Source organism: Ylistrum balloti, unplaced genomic scaffold (genome assembly GCF_031769215.1).
Source record: "Ylistrum balloti isolate Yb309-2 unplaced genomic scaffold, AGI_CSIRO_Ybal_v1 Utg370632, whole genome shotgun sequence".
Classification (NCBI taxonomy): Eukaryota; Metazoa; Mollusca; class Bivalvia; order Pectinida; family Pectinidae; genus Ylistrum; species Ylistrum balloti.
In genome coordinates this window covers 223030-242612 of record NW_026782386.1, presented here as the reverse complement: position 1 = coordinate 242612, position 19583 = coordinate 223030, and the positions used below count along the sequence as shown (strand labels likewise).

Here is a 19583-nt window from a genome sequence, read left to right as displayed (position 1 = left end):
TTATTTGATTATCTATTAAGTGGATTTGGCAGATGTTTTACATGTATATAATTGTTAAATATTGAAAAGTAAATCATCATGTCACAGAATACACTGTTTAATAAAAGCAATGTTCAGTGCTGAATAAAATAGATGTTTTTTTTAGAAAACTATCACCTAAGTACATGTAGCAAATTTTTAAAAGCTATGTCTAGACTAATGCTACATATATCACTGAATGACAATGGTTTATATGATCAATCCTATTTCATTTGTACATTTGTTTATTTTGATTTTTTTGTTTGTGTTTTGTTTTATTGAATATATTTTCTTTTTCATTTTAAATCTACACAGATATACTTAAATAGGACCGGATGTCATTGACCACCAAAAACGGAGATCAGTTCTAATTAAAAGGTGGAGTAATTGTCTTATTTGTATATTGTTTATTCTGGTTTTTTTTTTTCCAATTACTACTTAATTTGTTTATTTATTTTATTAAATGCACTTTTATTACGGAGCATATACAAAAAATATATATGTACATCATCATTTGTATATCATGATTTACTTTTTACATTTTTATTGTAGGAAAACATATGTGCCTGTCATAGACGGTGAAGATATGGTCACTTTTACAGAAAAAGGTAGCAGTGGCGTGCACAATGCCAGCAATGTACATGGTGATGTTAACACGGTCAACACACGTACACTTGTGCTAAAGTTCATTGGCGTCAGTATTACAATAAAAACGTTATACAAAGAGACGTTTCAATATACCATGCATAGTCCATAGATAGATATTCAAAACATTGTTCTCTTCATTTGAATGATGATGAGCAACTTCATTTTCGTCAAATGTGTATTTTCTGTGGGAAGCAGGCAATGATTGCAGACAAAAAAAGAAAAAAATGATGTATATCCTGTACGGACTATGGGCTTTCAGACAAGCTTAGCCCAAGCCATCAAGGATCGAGAGGAGGACAATTAGGCATTAGAAATTAGAGCCCGTCTAGAGTGTGTACGTGATGTTCCTGCTACAAATGCCGTTTACCATCAGCAATGTACTGTAAATCTCCGTACCAACAAGCAAGTCCCAAAATAGTTTACAAATGAAGCAAATAAAAGACGCAAATCATTTGGAAGACCTGGTAATTATCTTCATGAGGCTGGGTTTCAACAAATTATCAACTTTTTTTAAACGAACATGCCGATGACCAGATCACTGTTTTAGGACTTGTTGATCACATGAAGAGTTTTAGCGGAGGGGATGCTTATAGTGCCACCCATATGAAGAACAGACTTTTAAAGCACTTTGGCTCAGACATAATCATCACTGAACTAAACGGGAAACCAAACATCATTACATTTAAAGCTACTGCATCTTCATATACTAAGTGTTTTCCAGCAGAGACCATAAGATCAAGACACAAAAGCTGAAAAAAGAAGTATTATTGAAACAGCAGCCAAGTTGATGAAAAGTGACATCAAAACTATGGATAGTACAAAGGATGTCTACCCAGCAGCTTATGATATAGCTTCATATATTGAATATATTCCCAAGAGTTTGCAGATAATGTTGCGCTACCTTTTCAGTGAAGTGGATGCGAACGTGAAGCTAGCATCAATAGGACAGGCGATAGTTCAGGCAACACGCCCAAGGGCCTTCATCACTCCACTTCAGTTAGGTCTCGGTATATAGATGCATCACCAATTTGGATCCTAGTTCCTGATAGATACTTTGCATCAGGTGAGATTTTGCGTATCATATTCTGAGGTACAAAAGTTTGAGACCAGTGCAGCTGCATCGCCAGGAACTGATATTGATGGAATTACCCAGGACCACACCATTCAATACATAGCTGATAACTTGATCATAACCTGAGGACAATAGATGGCCACAATACTTTCCATGGAATGGGAATATTTGCCTGTGTCACGCCAATGACAATTTCCAAGGTGATCTGTGAGTATGGAGGAGATAACTGCTTTGGCAAGAATAGACATAGATTTCTATAGACTTTATAGTAATTTCTAGAACCATTGATGTTCTAAAAAATGACCCTACATATAAACCTTGACCTGCTTTCCAAAGAAGCATGGACTGTACGATCACATACAGGATGGTCTGCGATGATGGAAACAATGCAGGATGGTGATTTCCCTGGGAAATCGTCGTTTGTGTTTCTTCCAATGACCAACATGGACCCCACTGATCTATTCAACTTTAAAGTTTGTGAGCAAGGAAACCTGTCGCCACGATTCTCATCCCATCATAACCTTTGACCAGCCTCTATGTTGGAAGGCTTTGATGGTAATATTAAATGAACCTTCTTCCAGTACTCTACGATCCATTGTACTACGCCTCGGAGGGTTTCACATGGAGATGAGCTTTCTTGGAGGCATTGGCCATTTGATGAATGGTTCCAGTCTACAGGAGTTGCTGGAAACTGTATATGCGCCATCCACTTTAACCCATATAACCAGAGCTGTAAGGGGACACTTTTTAGTAGATGCTGCTTTGAATGCTATCATGTTGTCAACTGTGTTCCATTGCTCACTTCCTAATCATCCATGCGAAGATGACACTGTGTCAGCATTAGATTGTAAAACCCATTGTCATATCAACACTTCTATGGACACAGACGACACTTCAGCATTTACAGAACCTAGAGTTATGCGGGACCCGACAGCAGAACTTCACTGCAGTTCCCTTACAACCTCCACTGTTGACGACAAAGACATTAATCCCATCAGCAAAAAAGACCCTGCAGAAGCAGAACTTTATGACAGGCTTATGAATGAAGATTTACCAACAAGGAAAGTATGCGAGAAGAATGCACTAGACTGCATTCAACATGTACTTGTTGCACACAAAAAGACATGGAGACCACTGGGCACAGCTGGCTTGCGGATGCAATACATGAACATGATTGATATTCTTTGGCAATTTATTAAAACAGAGCGAAAGAGGGGATTGGGCACTTAATTTGCAGACAGTGGAAGAAATGCTGCCATTCTTAGCTGCATCAGGCCATAATCTATATACCAAGTCAGCATATCTGTATCTCCAAACCATGCAGGCTCTTGAGCGTGAACATCCTTTGATCCACACCGCCTTCCAAACGGAACTCTATGTTATACGCATAAGTGATCGGTACTGGGCTGGACTATCCACTTATCTGATAATTGAGCAAGTACTTATGAGAAGTGTAAAAACAGCTGGGGGACTGACAACAGGTCATGGGATGAGCGGGCACAGTGGCTTCTCTCCATGCCATCATGTGCAGAGATGAACAGGTCAATGCAGGAGTTCACTAATGTTATCTACCACACAAGCGAGCAGCACAAAGAGAGTGGCAAGGCAAGAAGGAAAAGAGTTACCAAAGATGCAATGACTTTCCTTAATTTCTTTGAGGAACGAAACCCTTTTTGTGAGGATGCAAATCTGAGAAATATTGAGACGGAAGAAACAGCAAACAACAAAGTCAACACAGACATGGCTCATGAGGTAGAAGAAAATACTACACTCCATGGAAGGTCAGAATATTGCTGAATATGGTTTCAAATGAAGCAACCAGGTAGTGACATTTAGCAGTAAATAGACAGTCAAAGTGAATGGAGAAACCATTTATGTAGATCTACAGATACTGCAAACGGACTTGAGACAGATGCAACAGATATATTTACATATAAATTACCGTATTTTACTGCAAATAAGCCCCCCCCCCCCCACCCAGTTCAAAAAAAGACTGTCTAAAGAGGGGAGGGGGCTTATTTGCGGCAACCCCCCTGTTCACGAGATGTACATGTGTCCGCCATCTTGGATTTTTCGTCATAAGGAATGATAACTTGACCTGTCATCGAAAATAACCCAAAGACGAAAATAGGATCAATAATCTTATTAACAATATAACAAAATATACTAAATAGCTAATCCTCCAGCCCGAATCCTCCGAATAAGAGAGTCTCATCATTGGACTGGTCTGAATCAAATAAGATGTCGTGGGCCTGTGTCGCATCAAGTTCCTGCTGTAGGACCTCATCGATCTCGGGGACATCCATGCCGACATCTTCACCAAGATGTTGCGTCATCCTAGACAGTTACAGGCCATACACCTGCCCAGAATACGACGCACATCATCCATGTTTGGTCCCCACACACGCGTCACCCTGGGGACTTCTCTCCCCTTGGACTGCAGTTGATAATTGGAGATGGCTCGACCCTCAGCGCGTTCCTCGTCAAACCAGTCCAACACAGCGTCATCAATCTTAATGGACCTGGGTGCTGGGTTAGTGTCAAGCTTCTTCTTCTTGGAGTCTGTTCCTTTTCCATGGCCAAGGAGTTTCTCCAAGTCTCTGTCCCACTGTCTGATGAGTTTCCTGTCGACGGAGAATTCTCGTGCTGTCTGATGGAGATTTCGGCCATTGTTCCGGAACCAGTTGACGATATCCAACTTCTCCTTTACTGTGTAACGTCTTCGTGTAGCAGGCATGATGATTTGTGTAATGGTTGGATTTTTCCTCTCTATTTAACGACACTGATATGGCTTGGGACTCAACGTGTCAAAGTCTTCTCAACACATCAAAGCGACACTGTTGTTTTAGCGTGTTTTGAGCGAGGCCCTCTCGCTCAGTCGCTGTGATTGTTAGCTAATTATCACCAGTTGAAATAACAAAAAAGTCACCTGTGAACACTAAAAAAACAGGCCCGTAATAATTACACCTGGCGATTAAATGTAAGTACTATTTTTTATCATCGCACGTGTTGTTTTTTTTTTCAAAGAAAGTGGTGGGGGGCTTATTTGCGGGAGGGGGCTTATTTGCAGTGAAATACAATGATAGTTCAAACAAACAGCTGTTGAGATCTCCCTTGACACTGTAACAGTATTGGTTGTGATGAAAATTCAAATAAACTGCTGACTCATGGTCAGGGAAAATGCAATATAAAAACACATTTCTCTACATCAGTACTGTAGAATCCCCCCCTCATCCAAGTATCACGATGGATGAGAGGGATTCTCTGTAATGAAGCCCTACGGCTTACTAGTTAAATAATATGCACTTGTCAACCTGTTGGGTGCGCGACACTGAAGTTCAAAGTTGAAAATTATCTTATCGATATTGCATTGCACGTGCCTGACCCATGTGAGAGGTCACCATATAAAAAGACATGACCAAGCCTAGACACACGCTTATTTCAAAGAGAAATGTTGGCAGATTGTGTGCAACTATAGGGTGGGAGATCCAAAACTAAACAGCAGAAATAGAAACCCAGAGACTTGGGAGGGTATTTAACTCTCCAGCCTCCGGGCTTCATTACAGAGAATCCCTCTCATCCATCGTGATACTTGGATGAGGAGGGGATTCTCTTCCATTCAGCCCTACGGCTTACTAGTTAAATAATATGCACCTTCAAAGAATCCGCCAACATTCCAGATAACCATGAAAAAGAAAACCAAACTGCAACTCAAGTTCACTCATTCATTAGTATTTCAAAATTACACTACATTTCACAAAGTCTATATCATTGACATCTTATCACTGCCCTGTCTGCAGAACAATGGTTGAAAAGGAACCCGGGTCATCAATATCTCTTAAGTAGAACCTCCTAAAGCTCTCGGCTGATGCCCAGTTTGCCGTTTCCAGTATGTCCCTCAAGGATGTCCCCGCCGTGTATGCTGCCGACACAGACGCTCCTCTAACTGAATGAGGTTTAAACTGTCAATCAATTCCAGCCGCCATCATCACTTCTCTCATCCATCTTGCCACTGTGGAAGTGGACACTTGCAAACCTTTTCTGAAAGAAACTAAAAGTTTATTACTCTTCCGTATGTTTACTGTCTGTGACACATAATATCTTAAGGTTGAAACTACACATAATCTTTCCTGAGAATATTTGTACAATGTTACTTTATAAAATGGCTTTGATGGCTTGGATGTTTTCATAAGTTCTGGGACTGTAAAAACAATATAGTGTCCAAAATCCTGCATATGTTCAAGGTCTAAATTAACCAATGTTTGTGCTCTTTGTGCTGTTGTAAGTGCTATCAAACAAACTAATTTCCTGGTCAATGAATCCACCTCCAGGGCTGTCAAAGGGAACATATCACCCAAATACTTCAGCAAAGGTGCCACATCCCATGTCGATGAATACCTGGGCTTAGGAGGATTAGTGTTGAATACACCCTTCATAAACCTAGAAATTAGGGCATTGTTCATCAATACTGTATGGCCTAGTAATGGCAAAGTCTGGGACAACATACACTTATGTGTATTAATAACACTGTAAGATTTCCCTACATTAAACAAATGAATGAGGTAGGAAATCACTTCCTTGATAGTGGGATGATTGGCACCAACCTGTCGTTCACCACACCAAGAGACCCAGTTATTCCATGCCAAGTCATACTGCTTGGACGTGGACTGTTTCCAGGAGGAGAAGACAAGTGTGGCAGCCTGTCGTGAAAAGCCCTGCTTCTGGAGAGATCTCCTGACACGCAACATGCGATCAGTCTCAGGCTGTTTCTTAAGGGATGCGGCTCCCCCTGTGGGGACAATAGCAAGTCTCGCCACCTCGGCAGGCGTGCGGGCGCATCCACAACAATATTTAATAGAGTAGGTAGCCACGCTTGACTTCTCCATAAGGGAACGATTACTATTGCCATACTTACTTTGTCTTCCTTCACTTTGTGCAGAACACGGCTGATCAGACTGAAAGGAGCAAAAATATACGGTAAGTAGTCTGACCATGACATAGAAAAGGCATCATAAAACCAAGCATCTGGATCAGGATACCACGAGACAAACTTGGTAACCTTAAAATTCAACCTACTTGCAAATAGGTCAACATCTGGATTGAAGAAATGACCACATATTCTGTCAAATATCAGAGGGTGTAATGATCACTCTCCCGAAGACTGCATTGACCGTGATAAGTAATCAGCATCAACATTCAAAACACCCGGTATGTGGCAGGCAGAAATGAAAATATTTCTTTCCGTACACCACTGCCATATCTCTTTTGCTAACTCATTCAGCTCTGTTACATTTCCACCAGGTTTATTAACATATGAAATTGTACAGACGTTATCCGTCACAAGCCTGACATGAGTATCAAACATGTCTGAACAATAAAAATCGTAATGCCAACCAGACAGCTTTTAATTCAAAAAAATTTATGTGATGTTCACGTTCTGCTTTTGACCAAAGACCTTTTGTTATCTGAGAGCCAAACTTTGCTCCCCATCCATCACCAGATGCATCAGTTTCCATAATCACATCTGGATCACTTGGTCTTATCGCCCGACCATTCATACTGTTCACCTTATCTCTCCACCATACTATCTCCGTTTATGCCAACCTAGACAAACTGACCTTGTCGTCATAAGACAAACCATTATGTAGGGCTGCTGTCTTTTCCTTGTCTACCAATCTGTAAAATAGCCCTGACAGCCGAACTGCTCTAAGAGATGACGTAAACAAGCCAATGAGACTAGCAAGTTCCCTTAGAGAAATTGACTTTTGACCTAAGACATGGGAACATGCATCTATGATTTTCTTCACCTTTTGTTCTGGTAAAAAAACTGTAAATGTGATAGAATCTATCAAGTACCCAAGATGAATGACCATCTGACTAGCAGAAAACAAAGATTTTTCGGAACTAATCTGGAACCCAGCAGATTCCAAAACTCCAGCTAACACCCTACAATTCCTTTCACAAACCTCTCTGTCAGCAGCCTTGACCAAAGAGTCATCTACGTAATAGAAAGCATGGATACCCAAGCTGCGAACTTTAGCCATAATTGGCTTCAGTACTTTGGTAAATATCCGAGGGGCACTTGTCAAACCGAAAGGCATAGCCATAAACTCATATAGTATACCTCTCCATTTGAATTTCAGGTATTTCCTATGATGTTTGTTCACTGGTATACTGAAATATGCATCCTTTAGATCAATAGAAGTGAAGAAATCACCTCTCTCTACAGATTCTAGTACAACATCTAAGGTCTCCTGCTTAAAATGGTGGTACACCACAAACTCGTTCAACTTCCTCAAATTAATGACTGGCCTAAATTTACTATTTTTCTTTTGGACCAGGAACAAATTAGAAACAAATTCACCTTTCTCATGAATAGACTGAGTTATTGCCCCTTTGGATACTAAATCATTCACCTCAGAATCAACAATCTCCATCTCTTCCTTACTAAAAGCTACTGGTCCTGGCAATTTATGTTGCACAGGGATTTCTACAAACTCAAGTGTAAGACCACGCACCGTATCCTACACGCTCTCCGATTCTACCAGATGGAACACCCACCTTAGGGGCTATTCTTTTTTCTGTGTCTGGCTCTGGCTTTGACTTTGCTGCATGTATGCGGGTCGCCGTTGTCCCCGGCCCCGCTGGCCCGACCGTAAAAAAGGCCTTGCTGAGCCTCTGTACTGGCTATAGCCCCCTCGCCCTCTCTGGCCGCCACTCCAACCTCCTCGCTGTACCTGTTTTCGTGAAGACAAAACATTGAAAGCCTTATTAGCCTCAGAAATGTCTCTCACCTTCCTTGCAAGATTATCCCCAAATAGATTTGAAGTTATTGGCATGTCTTTCCCACATAAGGCATGATATGATGACGGGAGGGCTTGTCTCATAAGAAACCTACGTTTCACAGACAATGTATGTACTGCATTCCCTAGCATGGACAGAGCATCAATACACAGAGGCCTGAACTTCTCTCGAAAGTCTGGATGACTCATAAGAGCCTCAGTCAGCCTCATCACAGGTACCATACCGTCAGACACCGACTTCTGGGCCTCTTTAAGTTGAAAATCTCTTGCCTGTAAAGGCTTACCAAGTTTACCCCAAATCTCAGGGTTACATCGTGGGACGGTCATATCGCCACAATTTGCCGGTACAGGGTATTTTTCTGCCATTTTAGAAATGTCCGACGTTTTCCTACACGCAGTATTTACCAGTTTGGCAAGTCCCTCGTGAACACTAGGGCCCAACTTTACATCACCATATACATAGTCAGGGATGGCGAACAAGTCCTCCATATGACCTTCCTCTGTGGGTAAAATATCAGAATATATATCATCTAACTCAATGGAAGATTGTTCTGTATCTTGAAGACCCAACGGGTCCGTCATACTAAAAAAATCTGAGTCAAAACTGTCAACAACATAATCATTGCCATACCCACCAGCCGTTTGGTTTCCTGTACGGGAACTCGCCCGGTCCCGCTTAACGTCTGCTAACTGCTCCTCCAGAGCCCTCATACGTTTCGCCATGAGTTGAAACTCGCTACCAGCGGCAGCCTCAGTGCAGACGGGACGTTTCTTACCCCCACGGGGCAAAGGAACAGTCGGGGCATCGCCTCCGACGCCGCCATATTTGTCATTCCGAACAACGTTCGGTGACTGCGGCTGTGCAGAGTCCTTATCACTTGCACAAGCGACAGAGTCGCTTAGACCCGAACTCAAATCAGGAAGGGGTCCCGGAAAGAAATCATCACACCCCTCTGCCTCCGTCTCTCCGGGATGGAGAGAGAGGTCATCGTCAGACTCACAATTATCGAAAGTCACCGACAAAGGCAACCGTTTACCGCGAGCCTGCTTACGACGCATAACCTTACAGCTGATAACCAAATGTAAACAAATGAAATTCGCGGAGCGAAGGAAAGGAATCGATAAAAATAAATTCAAATGGCTGAAAATTTTACCAAGCAAATGCAAATCGCGGACGCGAGACCCGCAAGATATCCTTCCCTTCTGGCTTAATGTCTGTCACGCACCCTGACTGACAAAAAAGCGTGTGTCTAGGCTTGGTCATGTCTTTTTATATGGTGACCTCTCACATGGGTCAGGCACGTGCAATGCAATATCGATAAGATAATTTTCAACTTTGAACTTCAGTGTCGCGCACCCAACAGGTTGACAAGTGCATATTATTTAACTAGTAAGCCGTAGGGCTGAATGGAAGAGAATTTCAATACTACATACACGGTTGTTATGTAGTAGCAATTCCCTGTGTATAACGTATCAATTTGAAATATATAAATAAAAATGTGTGTGTGTGTTTTTTCTTTTTTCATGTATCTTGGGTATTCTAAAGGGCATAGGGGTATATTTTTTTAGCCCACCATCATCAGATGGTGGGGTATTCAAATTGTCCTGCGTCCGTGGTCCGTGGTCCGTCCGTCCGTAAACAATTCTTGTTACCGCTATTTCTGGAAAAGTTCTGGATGGATCTTTCTCAAATTTCATATGCAGGTTCCCCTTGGTCCCTAGTTGTGCATTGTACCTTTTTTGGATTGATTCGAATTCAAGATGGCTGACAGGTGGCCATCTTGGATTTTGGAAGTAATAGTTTGTTACCGCTATTTCTGAGAAAGTACTGGATGGATCTTTTTCAAATTTCATATGCAGTTTCCCCTTGGTCCCTGGTTGTGCATTGTACCTTTATTGAACTGATTCGCATTCAAGATGGCCGACACGTTGCCATCTTGGATTTTGGAAGTAAAAGTTTGTTACTGCTATTTCTTGCAAAGTACTGGATGGATCTTTCTCAAATTTCATATGCAAGTTCCCTTGGTCCCTAGTTGTGCATTGCACCTTTTTGGACTGATCCGAAATCAAGATGGCTGACAGGCAGCCATCTTGGAATTTGAGAGTAAAATCTTGTTACTGCTTTATCTGACGAAGTACTGGATGGATCCTTCTGATATTTCATAGATATTGGTTTCCCTTGGTCCCTATTTGTGCATTGTACCTTTTTTGGATTGATTTGAAATCAAGGTGGCCCACAGGCCGCCATCTTGGATGTCGACAGTAATACAGCACAAACATATTGTCCATTATCTACCTGTAACTGACTGCTATCTAAAAATACTTTGGGATCTTTTTCAAATGATATTTGCTAATAAGTGCTTAATAAAAATATCTTGTGCCATCATTGAGTACATTCAATGAAGACCAGTTCATGAACATTTAAAACACCTGTAACAAACAAAAAAAAATAAACAAATCTTCAAGAACTGAATATAGATCCTCAAATGGTGGGCGCCAAGATCCCTCTGGGATCTCTTATCATTTAACCCCAATTTATTATCAAGAAAGTATGTTAAATTTACATTAAAACTAATAATCAATGATGAGCTTTCCATCGGTACATAATAACAAGGAATTGTGTTTTAAAATAAAGACCACAAACTTAAAAAGGTCAGATAGATGCAAAGTTTCAAAGACAGCAGAAATATGACACTGGGTAAAAAATACCTGCCAAAATTACAATTTTCCCCATTTAGATTTTTCTAGACTATTGATATGTTTTCCCCTGTATATCTGTGTTCAAGAAAAAGGCCAAATAAACTCTGTTGCAATTAGTTGGAGGTTGAGCCTTATTTTGTTGTAGATTGACTGGACTATATTGTTTAGCTCATCTGGCACTGGCATAACACATCATCCACCTGTCAACTTGGTGAACTTGAACATACCCTAGTTGTTGTTAATTTTTTTGCTTAAATCAACCAATTGTTTTAATATTTTAATTCCATATGTACATGTATATAGATATGTTCAGTTAGACCTACCTACCTTAGATAAGCAAATGCATCATAGATTAATGTTTAAGGTTGCTTTTTGAAATCAATTTCACCTAAATTTTGTATTGAATGCAAGCTTATAATGTCATCGATGATGATGATAATTGTTATGTATAGAAAATATCTTTTCCTGGTAATTTCCACTGGAGGATAGATTTATTATTTTTACACTTCTTAAAGTTATATTCTGATTACCACTTATTTTATTTCTTTATTTCACTACATGATGCACAGCATCTTTAAGTGCTATTAACACTTTGATTCCAATTAGTCATATACTCAGAGAGTTTAGTGTGCAAAGTTACAGTATGACATTTACTTCAAGAACTAAATGCTTATATTTTAATCTTGCTGATAATACAACACAATGTGTTCATGTTTATGTGACCAGCTCATCATTTCTAACATGGGAGCATTGTTCTAGACTCAAGCACATAGTTTGTACCATGCGTATATGTTGTTTATGATTCTAGCATATCATTCCCTTGACTGGAACTGTTCAGCTTTGATGTTTAGTTTTACCAGTCCTTTTGTCTGATGGCTTGCCATGTTGCTGTTACCAATCAATCTGCCATAACAGCGTTCATCAGTGCCAATCATGGTTGCAATATATATGAGGACTTATCTATGTCTTTTATTACACCAACATTATTTCATATCATTCTTGATCATTATATTGTTTATTAGTTGTCATTAAATCTTAGAACAACAAATATGCAAAATAAAATTTCTATTATTTATAACTATGAACCTGATAGATAAGGTGTATGTGGGGCTAAGAACCATGAAAAGGAGCCATGGAAAACCACAAATGCTTTTTGCTGAAGAAAGCAAGAGAAGTGGAAACACTAACATGTACAAAGTTAAAGGAGTGGTTGTCTCGGGAAAAGTGACATCAGGTGACAAGAGTCTGCAGAAAATATCTTTCAAATTACAGCATATAGAGACATATTTGGAAAATTTGACGAATTGCAGGAAATCAAATACTGCATTCGGCAACACAAAAGTGAAGCGTCTTCAGATTAACATATACCATTTGTTCATATGCATCTTAAACAGTGAATGTTTCGAAGTTTCACTTTGTTATGTGAGGGAATGGCAAAGTTATAACAAGCATTGATTCAGTATCAACACCTTAGCAAATGTATTCAAATCGCCTTAGGTCCATGGTCCATCTGTCTTTCTGTCCATCATATGTCTGTCTGCAAACAATTATTGTTGTCGCTATTTCTTTAGAAGTACTGGATGGATCTTTCTCAAATTTCATATGTAGGTTCCTCATGTTCCCTAGTTGGGCCTATTTGATTTTAGGACTGGTCAAAAAAACAAAATGGCTGACAGGTGGCCATTTCTTATTTTGATTTTGCAAGTTTGTTATTGTTATGCCTCGTTTAGAGCAGAGGTACATTGTCCTGAATGTCAGACTTGGAGATCCGATCCTCAGGCAGATCATGCCTGATATAGACGTATCGTAGCTAATGCTACATGGTGTCATATTGTGTTATGTTTCAGGTAACTCAAATGCCGAGTATTAGCTATGAGGAGGTGATGAGTGGAAAAAGAGGACTGCTAAGGTAGGGACATAATGATCAGTCACCTTTAGTGTCAAACACATCAGAGTCTCTCTTATATGTAGCTGTTCTAGTCTCATGGTAACCTATTCTAATAACCATCATCAGACGTGATGCGTTTGTAAACAATTTTTACTTCCTCACGAAAACCTCTGATCTGATTTACAAGAAATTTTGCAGAAACCTTCCCTGGCCTATGCTGAAGCAAAATTGGAATTATGCAGTTCCCATGTCCCAGGGGCCTGATGGGTATGGTGAAAAGGGTGTCAAATTGGCTCAGATTTCAAAAATCCTCTTGAGACCAAGATTTAGTAGAGTCAAATACTAATCATGAATGAAAGCATCATTTTGGACCTGACTGACCCCTATGGACTGATGGGCATGATCAAAAGGGGTCAAATTGACTTCAATTTCTATAATCTTCATCCCAACACCCAAATATGATAAAGTCAAATGCTCTGCATACATGATAGCATCTTAAGGTGTTTTACAAAAATTGTGAATTTCATGCCCCTAGGGTCTCTGATTTCCCTATGGGACGGAAGTAAATTTTACTATAGTTTTTATAGGAAAAGTAGATTTTTGAGCATTATTTGTTTAATTTCCATTGGAAATATTTCAGACTTGGTTAGAATTATGAGCATAAGGTGACAGCTTAATAGTATGCCCATATTGGTCCTGGCTGACCCCAAAGGTGCTGATGGGTAGGGCCAGAAGGGGTCAAATTGACTTGAATTTCAGAAATCTTCTCATCACCCAGATATGGTAGAATCAAATGGTCTTCATGAATAGAAGCATCTTAAGGTTCTTTAATTTCCAAAATGAGTCTCGCATTTCTTCCAGGGGAAGAGTATTTTTTTAAACGTTATCGAAACTTTCATAGAAAAATTGCATTTTTTAGCATCATATTGGTTATTTCCCACTGGAAATAACTTTGTGTAAGACTTATTAGTACAGGATGGCAGTTTTGATGGTATGCATGTATTGACACTGACTTACTATATTCAGTGTCACATTTCTGTTTCTGTTACAACTATCCTTTATATTCAATATTGCTTATCTCAAGTGACCATCAAGGCCACTATGTCTCTTGTTTTGTGTAATTTTAGCACTGGTGGTAGGATAATGTAACTCTGCTGCACATTGTCAAAAAGTTTATCAAAAGTCTCTATTTGGTAAATTTAGACCTTTGATGAAGTCAATAACCTTTGATGTTGAAGGTGGTTACAACATATTAACAAAGATGGAATGTGTCTGGTTAAAGGTGCACCAACAGATTTGAATTCACTGATAAAGGTAAGGATATATTGATTTAATTCCTGATTTTATGCTTAAGTGATCGAATATAGGCAGCCTATTTTATTTGGTCAGTCTGTTATTTGTATAGCCATGGTGCTTCGTTGTGAGCTGTCCGTTGCAGGTCGTGCATAAACTTTTTCATACCATGATGAATTTCAACCAAATTTGGCCTGTTTCATCAGGTATTGTACAATTTTTTTCTTATATTCAGAAATTTGATTCCACCCCAAGGGGAAATAAAACAATATTTTGCTTCAAAATGTTAATCCTTTTTAATGCTGTGTAGATTTCAACTAAATTAGATCTGAAACAATATTGCAGGTGAGTGATCATTTCTTAAATTCAGAAAGTTGATTCAATCTGTAGGGACCTGGGGGTGGGGCACCAAATAAGAAAGTTAGTCAATATTTTTCTTCAAATGCTCCTCATCTTTAATACTTAAATGGATTTCGTTATTTTATCTGAAACATATGTAGATGTGGGAAGTTCAAGTTCAGAAAGTTGATATGCCTGCTAGGGACTTAGGGCAGGGTCCCAAAAAGGGAAGTTAGATAATATTTTGCTTCAATAATTTTGTGCACAAAAAAAAATTGAGACTATGGCATGATTTCTCAGAAAGTTGATGTGCCCCTACGGGTGGGTAGAGCTGGTAGAAGTAACACATCTGCTAATCATTAAATTATACAGGTCCTTGCAGCCTTTTGTCCAATTCATAAAAACTGCAATATTAATAGGAACTAATGGATAAATTATTACTCGTTATCAAAGTCACTATTAGATTTCTGTAAGTAAGCTCTAATAGCCAAAATTTTCCCTTGATATTCAAGAAAATTAGTTCTAACTCTGTACATCTCAGCAAATTCTCCAAAAGTGTAGAAAGACAACGTATTTTGTTCTTTTACCAAATCATTAACGATTGTTACACCATTGTTATACCACTCTTTGTAAAATACTGGCTTTTTTCCTTTAGTGAAATTTTTATTATACCACAGTGGCATTTTTAAAAAGAACTTTTCTTGCATTTTCTTACCCCTGTCAGAATCATTTAGTCTTAGCCAAACTTTAAACACATCTTTCCAAAAATTAGTTTTACACTTATTTAGACACTCTTGAATGTACCCACTTCCACATACTAACATTTTATTAAAGTCAAATAATGATTTGAAAATTGATGTCCACTTTGATGACTTATGTAACAGTCTTCTTATCCAACTTAATTTCAGGGAATCAATAAATATCCTAATATTAACCATTTTGAGCCCCCTGTGATAATAATTTTGAGTTATTACATATCTTTTTATTTTATCTACCTTACTGTTCCATAAAAATTTAAAGAGAATGGAGTTAATATGTTGCAATATATGTTCACTCGGGTTTGGTATAGATATAAATAAATAATTAAGTTGTGAAATGAGGAGAGAGTTAATCAGAACTATTTTTCCTAAAGGCGTAAGACATCTTTTACTCCAAGTTTTAATAAGTGTTTTAAGTTTAATCAATTTTTTATCAAAGTTTAATTTTGGAATCTCATGCAGATTGACACTAAAATCATTTCCTAGTAGAGTAAATTTACTTTGCCCCCACTGTAATTTTAATTCAGGTAAAAAAGTATTGTTACTATAGATTTCACTCCAAATCCAAATAACTTGGGTTTTGTCAATATTAAGTTTCAAACCAGATATTTTTGCAAACTTATTCAATTCAACAACAGATTCTTTTAAGGAAATTTCTGAGCCGTCTAATATAAGAGTGGTGTCATCAGCATATTGTGTAATAAGAACTGGGAAATTGTTAACATCCATACCCTTAATTCTATTATTGTTTCTAAATCTGATCCCAAGTATTTCTCCACAGAGAATAAATGTATATTGCGCTATCGAATGGCCTTGACAACAGCCTCTTTTGATATCAAGAAAGGATGACAGATTACCTCCCTGGTTTACAGTAGCTGAGACATTAGTATGTAATACCTTAACCCATTTTCGAATCTCAGGACCGAAATTAAAAAATGTAAATACCTTATCAACATATTTCCATGAGACAGAGTCAAAAGCTTTCTCAAAATCTAACATTAAAAGCATTCCAGGCAAGTTTCTATCCTCTGCAAATTGCATGATATCATAAACAAGTCTGATATTATCTTATCAAAAACTGTCCTAATCCTATAAGCTATACAACCTGAAGCGATTTTATAGATAATATTTAGTAGAGTAATAGGTCTCCAGTTTTTCAAGAATTGCCTAGGTTTATCTCCCTTAGGAATGCAAGTGATAACGCCTTGTCTTTGAGTTACAGAAAGTTAATTGAACCCGAAGGGTCTTGGGGGCGTGCCACAAAAAGGGCAAGTTAGTGAATTATTTTACAGCAAAATGATACTCTTCCTTAGTGCTTGGATGGATGTTAACCAAATTCTGTTTGAAACATCATGGAGAATAGGGAATCATTCCTCAAATTCAAAATGTCAACTTGACCCCTAGGGTTTTTTGGCCAAGGCCCCAAAAGGGGAAGTTAGTCAATATTTTGCTTCAAATGCTCTTTCTTAATGTTTGATGGATATTAACTAAATTTATTCTGAGACATCAATGAGAATGGCAATCATTTCTTAAATTCAGAAGGTTGAATTGACACCTAGGGACTTGGGGGAGTCCCAAATGGAAAGTTAAGTCAATATTTTGCTTTAAAATGCTACTCTTTCTTAATGCTTAATCTTTTTCATACATCATTTGAGTTCCCCTTGTTCCATAGATGTGCATAATAGCAGAAAGCTTTCTGTGTTTCCAAACAAATTTGATAATGAAAACTGATTATTGATGGAAAGTTATATACATAGATTCAGGTAAGCATTGGGCAGCTTTTTACTAAGCCGCGGGTTGGACGTTAGTAAATCTGACTTGTGACCTAAGTTTGTTCATAAGGGACGTTAGTTGGGTAAAAGGTAGATTTTTGAAAGGTTTCAAGTGGCCTTTCAAGGTAGCCTCAAATGATTTCCAAGGGACATTATCATTGATTGTTGACCACACAACTGAATTAATTTTGCCATTTTTATTTCACTGAGTATTTGTATTAATTATTGTTACAGGTGGTACAAAGAATAGGTCCAGTACAGGAGACAATCTATGGCAAGGTATTCAGTTTTCTTAATCACAAGTTATTTTGACCAGGTGTCAATGTTTAGTGCTCTGTTAATCTATCTTCTAACTACCTTTGTTTCATTTGCAAGTTATTGGCAGCAAGCACCATAACCCTTGACATGCAACATTTACAGGTGAATGGCCTTTGGACTAGCTCATTTAGATGTGATTTTTCATTTGTTACAAATTTTCATGCAGAATAATGCTTTGAAAGAAAGTTTGATATATATGGAGATCACCTGGGTGAAAGTAAGTAATCCAGATCAGATATAATCCTCTGAAGTCATCTATTGATTTTAAATTGGTGGTTAAGTTCTTGCTTCAGTCAAAATAACTTATATGTGTTCAGCTTCCAGTTTGCAAGATGTTTATCATAAGCCATTTATCAATACAAATGTAATGTATTGTAACCTGACTGGGTGAATTTATCCAGTAGTAATTTGAAACACATCTCAACAGTTAAAGTTCTATTTACAAATCTTTTTGCACTATACAACACATTTAACATTCCCTATTAGTCTTGAGAATCCCTTCTCAAATTGACCTCTGCTAAGTATTTTGAAAGCCTGCTTGCCATGGTGGTAATACCTTTTATACCCCTGCCACACTCTTGACTTCCCCTATCACACATATGATTAATAGGTATACCCATTAATCTTATGTAAAACTCCCTTAGCCTTAGCTGGTAGTAATGTGTCAGTCTGTCTGCTTACAGCCATGGCCCTCTTGTTGTCAATTAAACCTGCACTAAATAAACAAGAGGACCAAAACCAAGAATATTTGGTGAAACACAAACGATCATATTTGCAAATGCTAAATGGTTGCAATAAATGGAAAGTGCAAGTGCTAAATTCTGAACGATTTAAAATAAACACAAATGCAAAACGGAAAACAAAAAAAATTATAATATAAATTATATAGGTCTTAGTTTTAGTTAGGAGATGCACCACAGCTCATGCAGATGTTGCATTTTCCGTGATGGACAGCTCTGTCCACTCTCCTGACTACTGCATGGACAACTGTCCACGGTATATTGCCGTCCCTGACAGATCAGCGCATTATTTGGACACCCACAATATAAGGCAATCTATCCAGGACTGTGAAATAGACCACTAGGTCCACATGTCATGGACTAAATTTCAATCTGTCCATGAACGTGTAAAAGTTATACAATCTGCATGCACTTTATTGGCCATAATTCCCAGAGCACCAACTGAAACTAGGTAGCTAATGAATGAATGCTGACTTAAATCATGGTCAAGATGATTTATGCGTTAGAAATTGGACTTTTTGTTTGTTTCAATTTCAATTTGTTTCATAAAACTTAACCTAGCAACTGACTTAAGACTTTTGACACTAATATGGGATAGGATCAGCATTAATGTTCATATGTTTTCCATTAAACCTACCAATCCTTTTGAATTGTATAAATTGTTGTCAAAAAGGTTACACATTTTGTTTTGTAAAATAATTGTTTTGCAATAAGGTTACCAAGTTACCATGTTGCTAGAGTAAGACTAGGGAATGTCTATCCATCACATCCCTCCTAACCTCCGACCCAGGGGCAGGAAAATATCACATTATTTTCATTTAACTATTTTCATCTCACTCAATCAAAGGACAAACATGTTCAAACCCTCCCAGCAAATCTTTTGTCTATTCCCCACTCCAGCAATACTTTTTTACACCTGTCTAAAATGTAATCCCCAATATACTTTTTATACACCAGTCTAAAATGTAACCTCCAATAAATTTTTTATACACCTGTCAAAAATGTAACCCCCAATATACTTTTTATACACCTGTCTAAAATGTAACCCCCCAATATACTTTTTATACACCTGTCTAAAATGTAACCACCAATATACTTTTTATACACCTGTCTAAAATGTAACCCCCAATATACTTTTTTACACCTGTCTAAAATGTAACCCCTCTAACAAAAATCTATTGCCAAGTACCCTTGCAAGTTACCATATGGCTAGAATAAGACCAGGGAATGTCTG

The 19583-nt window shown here is 38.3% G+C and overlaps 1 protein-coding gene across 1 annotated transcript in view; it reads left to right on the top strand.

Moving 5' to 3' along the window:
- The window catches only part of LOC132557149 (gamma-butyrobetaine dioxygenase-like), a 75096-nt gene that overhangs the window by 23901 nt on the left and 31612 nt on the right, over positions 1 to 19583 (top strand). Inside the window, exons 7-9 of the mRNA XM_060221640.1 lie at positions 13089 to 13150; positions 14368 to 14443; positions 17526 to 17570. Of these exons, the coding sequence (XP_060077623.1) occupies positions 13089 to 13150; positions 14368 to 14443; positions 17526 to 17570 (183 nt within the window). The remainder of the gene's footprint in view (positions 1 to 13088; positions 13151 to 14367; positions 14444 to 17525; positions 17571 to 19583) is intronic.